Source organism: Carlito syrichta, unplaced genomic scaffold (genome assembly GCF_000164805.1).
Source record: "Carlito syrichta isolate Samal-C Ts95f unplaced genomic scaffold, Tarsius_syrichta-2.0.1 Scaffold304445, whole genome shotgun sequence".
NCBI classification, from domain to species: Eukaryota; Metazoa; Chordata; class Mammalia; order Primates; family Tarsiidae; genus Carlito; species Carlito syrichta.
In genome coordinates this window covers 268296-280360 of record NW_007248541.1, presented here as the reverse complement: position 1 = coordinate 280360, position 12065 = coordinate 268296, and the positions used below count along the sequence as shown (strand labels likewise).

Below are 12065 nucleotides of genomic sequence, written 5' to 3'. Positions count from 1 at the left end.
AGAAGAAAACTTCTGTGGCCTTGATTTAGGCAAAGATTTCTTAGATAACACACCAAAAGCATGATTCATAAAAGAACAAACGGACAAACTGAACTTCACAGAAATTAGGAATTTCTGTTCTTTAAAAGACACTATAAAGAGAATGAAACAGACTAGGAGGAAGGTATTTGCAAAGCATACCATCTGATAAAAGTGAGATCCAGAATCACAGAGAGCTCTCAAAATTCAATGGTTTGAGAACAAACAACTCAGACAGACACATGATTTTAACACACTTCCCAAAAACGATATACGGGCGACACCTGAGCACATGAAAACATTCTCAATGTCATTGGTCTTTAGGGAAATGCAAATTAAAAACGTAATAAAATACCACTATGCACCTGTTAGTTAGGATAACTAATATTAGAGATCGTCCATATCAACTGCTAGCAAGGATGTGGATGAACTGAAACTGGTATACCTGCCGATGAGAATGCAAAATGGTACTTTTTCCACTTTGGGAAAATTTGGTAGATTCCTTTAAAACACCATTCCTAGGTAATAATCACGATACATAAAGCCAACAGTCCACACAAAGATTGTACATTATGATCTATAGAAGTTTTATTTTTAAGAGTGAAAAACTGGATACAACACAAATGGATAAACTGTGGCATAACCATAGAATAAAATATTACTCAACAATTAAAAGGAGTGAACTACTGACACATGCAACAACATAGACAAAGCTCAAAATATTTATGCAGAGTTTAAAAAGCCAGAAAAGTAAATGTTGTACGATTTTCTAGATATAACAATCTAGGAAGTGCGAACTAAGCTACAGTAACAGAAAGCAAATCAGTTGCAAATCAGGGGTAAGAAGAGGAAGATATTGTAGGAGTTCCAGGTTGCAGTGAGTCAAGATAACACCACTGCATTTGAACCTGAGTGACAGAGTGAGAGAGAAAAAAAGGAACAAAAGGAACAAAAAGGACAAAAGGAAGCAAGGAAGGAAGATTGATTAAGCAATTTGTTTAAAGCTATAAAAACCTTCAGTAAGACTCAAATGACTCTACTTTTGTCCATTCTAGGTTTTTAGTTCAAGACAGTATTATTTTTTATAGGATCATAAGCTTATGCATTAATAAACTGAGCATTTTCTAAATAGTCACTTCAGCATTCTGAACCTAGTATAGGCAAACTGGAAGCTCAAACTCAACAGATGATACACCAGCCCTTGTTAAATCCTATCTCAGTTGTATACATAGTAAGCAAACACAAAAAATTAACGACACATTGCATTTTCCTCTCAAAGTTCACATGGGCTTTTCTGCTAACTAGGGGACAATTTACCTTCTCACCCTTAAGAGCCATTGTACTTAAAAATTATGTCTGCTTTTCAATGATGTTTTCTTCTATAACCTATACAGTTTGAACTCTGTAAATGGATGTTTAATGAACTTCATGCATTGTAAATAATCCAAAACTGGCATAATGTGTTTAAGAAATGGACCTGGAATTAGATTTCAATTCTTTTTTTTTTTTTTTTGAGTTGGAGTCTCACTCTGTCACCCAGACTGGAGTGCAGTGGCCACTTCCGGCCACTGCAGCCTCGACCTGCTGGGCTCCGGTGATCCTTCTGCCTCAGCCTTCCAAGTAGCCGGAATTACAGGCATGCGCTACCACACCTGGCTGATTTTTTGATTTATTGTAGAGATGAGGTCTCGTTGCCCAGGCGGGTCTCGAACCCGCGGGATCAGGCAATTCACTCACCTCAGCCTCCCAAAGATGCAGGATTACAGGCTGAGCCACCGAGCCCAGCAGATTTCAATTCTAATGATGGTTCTGCCATTGAGGAGACGAAAAGGCCTGGCAGACATGCTAACAATGGAATGATTAGGAAAAGTCAAGAGTCATGTTTATTACCACATTTACATCACAGATTTCCTAGGTTTGTCTTTTAATGTGCACACCTTGGACTATAAACAAAACCCGTAACGGAAGAATTGCGTGTGAGCTGGGCAGAGAAGTGCTTCCTTTTTGGCATTCGTGGCAGGCAACAGAGCACCTCACCTCTCCCCGGCACCCCTTCATCCTGGAGCAAAATGAGATCTTTTCCCAGCCCCCAGGAATTAACACTCCTATTTCCCACAGAAACAGCACAATAAACAGTGGTTAGGGTTAGGACCTATTGTATTAAAGGAGAAAACAAGCATCTGGGCTGAGCTGAAAGGTTCTCACAGGAAAAAGTTTCAAAACTCCAGTATTCACGTGCCTTTATATACCAGGGGGACGCACAAAAAAAAAAAAAAAAAAAATTAATTTTTGGAGGGCAAGCCCTTGTAGTACAGGCTTCCCCCGCTAGGTAAGTATTCCAGGAACCCAACAGCATCAGTGTACCAGTTAGCGTTACTCTGAGAGGCTGCATTCGACTTCAGTGATTTTTTTTTTTTTTTTTTTAGATTCTTTCAACATGTTGTTTCATGACCGGGGCACCCACAGGGCAGGTGCCCTCCCTATTCACCAGAGCTCACCCCAAGCAACTTCTTTTGTTTCTCCGGACAAAAAACATCCTCAAAGGGCAATATTTTGCCCATGTGCAAGAGGTGAAACAAAAAACGACAGAGGCACTAAATGGCATAAAAATTGACAAGTTCAAGAACTGTTTTAAGCAGTGGAGAAAGTTTCTCGATAGGTGTGTTGCATTAAACAGAGAGTACTTTGAAGATGACTGAAATTTAAATAAGTAAGAATAAGTACACAATTTTGTATAAATAAATTCAGGATCCCCCTCCACCCCCCCACAGCCGCCACCTCGTACAAGCCACTTGGTGGCAGTATTCTCTTTACTCAGCAGTTGAAAGGTTACATCCAGGTGAATTTCAAAGAGTACCATATTCTGGTTGAAATATGTACATTATTAAAAATTTTCTCAACCTGTAAAAGCTGGAAGGGATCAGAGGAAGAGAGTCCAATCTTCTCAGTTTCCAGACAAGAAAACTGAGGCTCAAGATCACATGGGCAGGTTGGCAGGCCTCAGACTAGAGCATAAACTGGGCTCCAGGGCTCTTTTTGGTGTGAAGAGATAAATATTGCCCTAGCAACTAGGGCTGAGCGTTTCTAAAGGCTCTCCTTCCAACTATCTGGCCACCAGTTTTCAGGTCTAGTTTTTTTCTTTTTTTATCCGTGTCCACAGCCTTGTAGGTACAACACCAACCCACAAAAAGCAGTATCATCCCAATGCAGTCCAACATATCACTTCCAAAACACCCCTTTCTGTCCAGCCGACCATCCTTCATCTCCAGGGCCACCCCACCCATCACACCCTTCTCTGCTTTTATCTGCCCAGACTGCTTCTCAGTTATTTCCCAGGCTTCTGCATTGAAACGATTTCCCTTGAGTCTGATCCACCAGGCTTCTGACCTGTCTTCAGACTTCTACTCAGTATATGCAACAGTGAGTTCCTACTATGTGCAAAGACTGGGTTAGCCTCCTGTGCTCTCTCCCAAGGCTCACTTCATCGAGGAAGCCTTCTATTATAAATCTGAGACAGTAGCCTTCAAACTCCTTTAATTGTGAACCACAGTAAGAAATGATTTCTATGCAATTCAGTACACACACCTGCCATTCACACACTCTCAAAAAAACTCCTAAGTTTATATAATATTCTTACTATGTATAATAATGTTTGTCATCCTTTTCATTTTTTAACAAGTCCTGGTTGGCAAAGAGATATTAGCACTCCAATATTTACCACTGCCCTGTTCACAACAGCCAAAATACGGAGACACCCTAAACGTTTAGCAACGGAAGAATGGAGAAGGGAAATGTGGAGCATACAAGTAATAGAACATTATTCAGCCTTAAAAAAAACAACAAAAAAAGGAAAGTCTGTAATATGTGACAATTTGGATGAACCTTGAAGACATTATGTTAAGCATAACAAACCAGTCACAGAACGACAAACTGCTTACTTCCACTTACATAAAGTATCTAAAATAGTCAGACTCATAGAATCAAAGAATAGAATGGTAGATGCCAGGGGCTGGGGCCAGGGGGAAGTGAGGAATTGCTAACCAGTGAGCATAAAGTCTCAATTATGCAGGATGAACAAGTTCTAGAGATCTGTACAATATTGTCCCTGTAGTTAACAATACTGTATTGTACAATTAAAAATTTTGTTAACAAGGTAAAGTGTTCTTACAATTAAAAAGTTTGTTGCTGGGCTCGGTGGCTCAGCCTGTAATCCTGAACTTTGGGAGGCCAAGGTGAGTGAACTGCCTGAGCCCACGGGTTCGAGACCCGCCTAGGCAACTTGACAACATAAATCAAAAAAATTAACCGTGCGTGGTAGCGCGCGCCTGTAGTTCCAGCTACTTGGAAGGCTGAGGCGGAAGGATCGCCGGAGCCAGGCAGCTTGAGGCTGCAGTGACCGTGAGTGTGCCACTGCACTCCAGTCTGGGCGACAGAGTGAGACTCCAACTCAAAAAAAAAAAGAAAAAGAAAAGTTTGTTAGCAAGGTAAAGATTCCTGGTGGAATCTTCTACATTTATTTCTCAACCCACTAATGAGTCATGATCTGCAGAACATGGCAAGACCTCATCTCTACAATAAATCAAAAAATTAGCCGGGTGTGGTGGTGCACGCCTGTGGCTCCAGCTACTTGAAAGGCTGAAATGGAAGGATTGCTTGAGCCCAGCAGGTCAAGGCTGTGGTGGGGTGAGTGTGCCACTGCACTCCAGCCTGGGCGACAGAGTGAGACTCTAATTTAAAAAAAGAAAAAAAGAAAGTAATGCTCTATCTCATAAAAGGGTGATGAGATTACTTTGACAAGATGCTGGAGGAATAGTTAGTGGCATTAGCAAATACTTGGGTGTGAGACCCCCCAGAGAACATCACATATTCAGTCCATAAGAAATGTCAAGGTGCCACAATGGAGAATTAGTATCTGCATCCCACAGGGTGGGAGAGAGAACCCCTTAGAGGGAGAGACTACGCTTTCACTAAGTGCCACTGCAAGAGGCTTCTTTTTTCTCACCACCTGGACAGTGTCTACGATCTGAATTCTTCCCGTAGTGTTGGCTGCCCTTTTCCAATGAGTCTGTCAACACTTGAAGGCAGGACTGTTATCCCCTGAACTTCCACACTCTACCCAGAAATATGACTGAAATGGAATTTAAAATAAATGAGCAGGTTATTTTTTTTCACTTACAATAACTTTTCTACCTCATGGTTTCTGACAAACAGCAAACTCCCCACCCCAAAGGGTGCTGATGCTAATGAGGAAAAAAAGCAAAAGAAGATGAAAAACCTAGGGGTACAGAAAGGCTATATCATAAAAGAAATAGTCAAATGCTGGGAAAGGACAGCTACAGTGGCTCACACCTGTAATACCAGCACTTTGAGATGCTGAGGTGGGAGGACTGCTTGAGGCCAGAAGTTTGAGACCAGCCTGCAACATAGTGAGACCTTGTCGCTACAAAAAAATTTAAAACCTAGCCAGATGTGGTGGTGCACACTTACAGTCCCAGCTCAGAAGGCTGAGACAGAAGGATCACCTGAGCCCAGGAGGTCGAGGCCATGGTGAGCTGTGATCATACTACTGCACTCCAGTCTGGGTGACAGAGTAAGACTCCACAACTCAAATAAATAAATAAAAAAAATAAAAATAAGTTTTAAAAAAATGCTGGTTAAAGAGAAAGCATCTCAGGTGAGACTTTAAAAACATCCATTTATAGCTGTTATTTCATCTATGACACAGATTATGTGCAACAAGAAATCTGAAGATGCAGTTTCAACAGTCACTAATGAAAATTTTTACCATCTTTTAACACATTTTTTACATAAGAGGAGTGCTAGCCAGTCAACTTATTATGAAAGCCTCAATACAACTCTGAAGTCCAATTCTCCACGGATCTGCCCATGTAATCTCTTCAAGTGTCATGCCCTGGCTGAAATGCTGGGCCCAATTTTCTCCTTATAGACACATAACACAAGTTCGAGTTTTTGGCTCTCTTTTCCATTCCCCTTGATCTGTTGGAGCGGGAAGAGGAGCAAATCTATTGCAAGTCCGCCCTCTCCATGGAAGCCTGTCAAAGTGGAGACGTACTTCAAGGCCCTATACTTCAGCTCTTCTCAACTTTTGTTCCTTACTCAACTACAAAAGTTACTTAAAATAGTTAGTTCCCAATGTTCTTCGTGCCAATAGAGGAAACCTCTTTTAAAAGGTTAAGAAGACTAAGGATTCCTGGAGGGTCCAGTGTGAACAGAGCAAATGGGCCAAAGACTGATAGGCCTTGGGTGGGAAGGGGTGGGAGAGTCAGGGAGGTGGGGTCTCCTGAGTGAGCTGCTGGGTGCCAGCTGTGCCGCAAGTCTCCTGCGGATGTAGTTCTATCTAGGACGACTATCAAAGACATTAACAGCCTTTTTTTTTTTGGTAGACCTAGTTAAATGTCAAGACTGGCACAAACAAAACTTTAACTGTGAATTGCTCAAGAATGGCTAGTTATCTTATGGTGGACCGAAATGGCAGTCCACTTGCTCATTTTTCATGCCACAAGCACCTGATGCCAACTATACCAGGCACAAGGCTGGCCCTAGGGAAACAGAAGTGAACAAAAAGCATCACGTCCCTGCCCTCGTTGGGCTTACATGTTCCTGTGAGTGACACACAAACGAATATACAAAATGTCAGACGTCAATTTAACAAAAACCAAAAAAAAACTTTAGGCTAAAACCGAAGAATTATCACCAAACACATGCTGTGCCCCTTTTCTGTTAAAAAAAAAAAAGTATGACAAACCACTTTGGTAGAAATGTGAATTACTAATCATTCTGCTTTCCTAATTTAAAATAGCACAATTCCTTCAGCTGTAGGAGGCAGGATTATGTTCCAATCTTAGAAATAAAATAAAAACACACACGCACTAAAAAAAACTAACTTTTTTGCAAGGAGACACTGTGCACTGGCGTATCAGCACCTCAGCTGATAACACCGACAAGAAGATACACTATTTACACAGGTGCAAGCCATCCAAGACAAGAGCTAAAACTACAAAAACAGATGGAATTCTCAAGAAATCATTTAACGATCTGTACTGCATACACATGTAATTTTTAAAAACAGAAAGGGAGGGCACAAAAAGTTTTGGCAGAAAAGACTAAACTAACAGTTTTAACACTGCTTCTTTCCAGTTCATTCCAATAAACAAGGGTTTAACATACTGAGAATCCAGGCTTTATTTCTTCTCTAGACAGTACACATGTAGAGACACTGATTCGTAAAGTTTAGATGCTGGATCTAAGCCATGGAAAGGCACGAGCAAATCCTAATTTTGAAGCGCTAAGCATTCTCATTTAGAAATCAACAAGATCAGGAAGGTAACTCCCCCATATAGGAAACCTGAGCTGTAATTTTTTTTTTTTTGCTTCAATTTATAGTGACAAAGTGTGTTGGTGGGAATGACAAGAAGTTGGACAGGTTTAAGAAAATGACACCTGCCTGAGGTAGAACAGAAGCGGATGCCCTGAAGACCTGATTTCTAACAGCAACAGACCTACTGGAACAAATTAGTCCCTTTCATATCAATAACAAAAGTGAGTTTTGAGACCGGACGGGGGACCGATGTAGTGGCCGGTCTGCAGATGTACCGACTGAAAACTCGCAGGCTCCCAAAGTCACTTTTTCAAGCTCACACCCACCCAGCGCCCAATCCGCGTTTGCTGAATGAAGGGAAAACCCAAAGAAATGAATGAACGAGAGAAGGAAGTCTGGCCCGGAGGCTCAGGGTAGGGACCCCACAGTCTGGGTGGCCCTGGACGCCGGCCGGGCAAGAAGGCGCCCGGGGACTCCCGCGGCGCAGGGCAGGACACGGACTGCGATGGGGACGGGGGCGCAGGTCCAGACAAAGACGGCGCTGGGCGGCCTGGCAGGAGCGCCCGGCGGGGGCGGGGGCCGCGGGCGCTCACCTCGTCGCCCCACTTGAGAACGTCCTTGTGCCGGTCCTTGACGGCGTGGTAGATGTGCAGGAACTGGAGGATCCCGTGCCGCCGCACGTGGTCGGCGTGGCGCTGGGTCTCTTCCCAGCTCAGCGGCGAGCCCTGGGACAGCAGCCCCATGGTCTCCCCCTCCTCCTCCTCCTCCTCGGATGCGAGCTGGACACTCAGCGGCCCGCAGAGGGCGGCGGCGGCTCAACCCCCGCGAGGCGCCCTCTAGCCGCAGGCGGCAGTGGGAGGGTCCCGTCCGCTCGGCTCCCCGGCGCCCAGGTGACAGACCCGGGGTCCGACGCACCGCGAGGACGCAGAGGCAGGAGACAGGAGCGCAGGCTGGGCGGCTCTCGGCCCAGCGGCCTCGCCCCTCGCCCGCCGCGGCTCCTGCCCTGCTCCTGCTCCCAGGCGGCGGCGACGGACCCCACGGCCGCAGCGCGGCGGTGGCTCCCGCTTCTCTGTGCCGGTGTCGTGCACTGCCTGCTTCCTACTTGTGACCAAAACCTGCGCCGCCACCGAGCATGCCCAGTGCGCGCGTCCGCCCGATCGCCGCTCCGGGACACGGGCGGTCGCTCCGGATTTTATAAACTACAGAAGGGGGCGGGGAAAGGGGCGGGGTCGGTACGGGGCGTGGCTTCGTGGCCGAAGGGAGGAGGCTGCGCAGGCGTGGTCGGGGCGGAGTCAAGGGGAGGGGTTCGCGGGAAGCGGGCGAGCGGTAGGCCTCACAAAGGCGACTTGTAAATTATCCGCTTTTCCTAAGCAAAAAAAGATAAATTCCGGGTTAAGGAAGAAAGACGATTATATGAATTAATTAAGAACTTGCCATAGTATTTTTTAGGTGGAAAGGACCTCACAGTGAGAGCAGCAGAATGAATATGTTGAAAGAAAACACTTGACTTGGGAGTTAGATACACATGTTCAACCCCAGGCTCCACTGCTCACTTACTGGGAGACTCTGGGAGGTTTGTTTTCAAGCCTGCATACAATTAGATTACTGCTTTTTTTAGTGGATGCTGTAAGGATGTGCGTTGTGTATACGCACAGTGTTGATGGTCAATAAATTGACCCCGTTATTAACAGGACTCAATTTGCGGACATGTGTATATATTATCATTATTTGTTATTCTCTTAATTATTTGAGGATATATATTCTCTGGGTGGCACAGACACCATTCATTGCAACACAAAAGCTTTGTTAACATCTCCAGATGGGCCATATGAAGGAACCGTCTCCAACCAAATCTAAGATTCATTAAGTGATCAAAATGATGTCCATGTGAGCTTATCATGGTGATAAAAGACACTAAGAATGTCTGAAGTTGGCTCTATCTTGGAGGCAAAGAGAAGGGCAGGAGTACCTTGCAGCCAAGTAACTGTTAGCTAAATATGTGTTGACAATGCAATGGCATGAGAGGCCAAAGGGAAAGCAACAGCAATTAGATCATACATGTTCTTAGGCCAGAAATTGTGTACTTATGCCCTTTTAACTAAAAAGTCGGCATTTAGTAAGCACTTATTAATTGCTGATTGAGCCCAGCCCTCATATACCTCACCAGACCTGTGTGTGACCCTAGCTCTCTGCTGTTTTTTCTGTTTGGAATTCTCCATCTGACACACTATTGCTCATTCTTTGAATCCCACTTAACCTGCTCTATATTTTCGTTGCATTTGTGCATTAATGATAGAATCATTTAGAACTTACCTCCACACTAGATAGTGACTTCCTCTGGGTTAAAGAAGAATCATCTAAAACATATCTCCACACTAGATAGTGATTTCCGCTGGGTTAGAGAAGACTTATGGTTTTGTACCTTTAATTCTAGAAAAGTGCTCAGTATAGAGTAGGTGCTTAATGTTAGCTTTTCTGTGGAAAGCAAGTAGTGGGAGAGGAGAGAAACAGTATAAATTCCTCTCACATTTTCATAGATCTGTGTTGTTCAACACAATAGCCATTAGCCACATGGGGCCACTGAGCACTTAAAATGTGGCTAACGACTGAAAAACTGAATTTTTAGTTTTATCAAATCAACTTAAATATAAGTTTTTAAAAATGATAGTCCACTTGGTTATTGGAAAACTTTTAAGTAAATTTGGAACAAGTTAGGTATGTGACCCCTTTTATGACAGTAAGTTTTATGAAGCCTAATTACACATCAAGTATTTCCACTGAAAATTTACTGACCCAAAACACTCACTAGACTCCATGACTTAGTATAAGAATGTAAATATCTCATGAAAAATTTTATATTGATTACATGTTGATATCATAGTATTTCAGACATTTTGAGTTAAATATGATATAGTATGCTATTTAAATTAACTCACCGGTTCTTCTTTAGTTTTTAAAGGTGGCTACTAGAAAATTTAAGTTTACATGTATGGTTTGCATTCCACTTTATTTGAAACAGTGCTGATGGATAACTTGATTTACACTTTGCAGATCACACTTTTCCCATATACCTGCTGCATTTTCTCACAGTGATCCATTTCTTAGAGAGAGGGAGGGTGCCAGTTTCATTTTGATGGGGGAAACATGGATTTGGGCAGTTCAGTAAGAGATTACGGTCTCCTCCAGCCAATGCCCTACGCGATACCGAACGTAGCTGAGTTTAACACCTGCAATTTGAATGACTCTGGCCCAGATCGGAATCACACTTACTTAACCGGGCTCTCCCACCCTACTCCCAAATTCCGAAGGAGCACTCCCAGCGAGGGTCCCAGGACCTTGGACCACCCCAAATCGGGTACAGGCTTTGTTGCACCAGCGGGCACCTATGTCTAATTTAAACCATCATCTCCTGAACAATCTCTGTTACAAGGAAATAACAAAATTTCCATCACGGATCAACCCAAGTCATAGCTAGCAACAGATACTCCCTCGGTTAGTGCTTTGCCTTTCTGGGCTACTTCTAGATTTCCTTTTGCAGACTGCACCCAGAGCTGGGTTTCCACACCTGTAAGTGGGTTTTCAGCGGACACCCCAACAGGGAATTAACGGGTGCTAAAGAAAAGAAGGAGTGTATATCTTGCAGAATCAGCTCTTCCCTATGCCATGACTAAGGGCAGATTCCTGAGCATTTCTTTCGCGGGAAAACGCCAAGACCCGCAGTACCCGAAACCCACGCCTGCGCAATGGCTGCGGAGCCCGCGTCCTCGCCCCCAACACCCGGGGCCAACACAAGCCCCACCTCTAGGGCCGCCCGGAAAACCCGGAGCGCGGAGCCGCGCAGTCGGGGACGTCGCGCCCTCGTGAGGCCGAGCTGAGCATGCGCAGTGTGCGGGCCCGTCGCGGGAGGAATCGGCGTGGGCCGTGGGCGCTGCACGCCGCGCCGTTGTTGTGGTACAGCCCTCGCCACGTGACCGCGGGGCCCGCCTCCCCGTGACTCAGCACTTTGTGCGAGCTCGGAGCTGGAGGTCAACCCCGGGGAGGTTGCTCCGGGCAAAGTGTCAGTGCATCACTCCTGACCTCCGGGCTGCTGCTGCTGGCATTGCAGCAGCCATTTCAGACACGCTGGGCTTCGGGCCTCCAGGCCAGGAGGAAAAATAGATGATTTCCCCGTGGTCACGCCGTTCCCGGTTTCCCCTGAGTCAGCGGTTTTGCGAGATCAATTGAGAAAAGCAGAAAAGGTAGTGCCTAGGGAAGCAACTTGCAGTCACCAGTGTCTGTCTTGATTGCACTCTTGGTCTGAGTATTCCTTGTCCTTCATGGTCTCTCGGGTAGGTCTCGGCAAGCTTCTCTGTATGTTGCGCCTGTCTTATGCCAGGCATCTTGAGCTGCAGTCCATCAAATGGATTCCTGGTTGCTGCTTCAGCTTATAGATGAGACAGCTGAGATTCCCAATACTAAGTAACAGGTAGTAGCTACCCTGAGATTTGAACTCAAGTGTGAATTCAAAGCCTGTGGGCTTCCTACTACAAATTATGGGACCCTTTATTTAACCACAAAACTAAAAAAAAAAAAAAATGCTTGTCACATGTAGTATAAACGATTTCACAATGACTGGCATGGACAATGAAGATTGCTAAAGTAAGCCAAGTGTCAAAGTGTGAGTAAGGATGAGTTGTATGTATTTACCCTTTTAAAAATTCTTAATCTT

The 12065-nt window shown here is 44.5% G+C and overlaps 1 protein-coding gene across 4 annotated transcripts in view; it reads right to left on the bottom strand.

Annotated features, from left to right (window-relative positions):
• Nucleotides 1-8126, bottom strand: part of GCLC (glutamate-cysteine ligase catalytic subunit) — a 48527-nt gene extending 40401 nt beyond the window's left edge. For 2 of the 4 annotated variants that reach the window (XM_008059926.2, XM_008059928.2), the window contains exon 1: nucleotides 7951-8126. In XM_008059926.2, coding sequence (XP_008058117.1) covers nucleotides 7951-8100 — 150 coding nt within the window. In that variant the 5' untranslated portion in view covers nucleotides 8101-8126. The remainder of the gene's footprint in view (nucleotides 1-7950) is intronic. The other 2 variants (XM_008059927.2, XM_008059929.2) reach the window with 2 other exon arrangements.
• Nucleotides 8127-12065: the final 3939 nt, after the last annotated feature.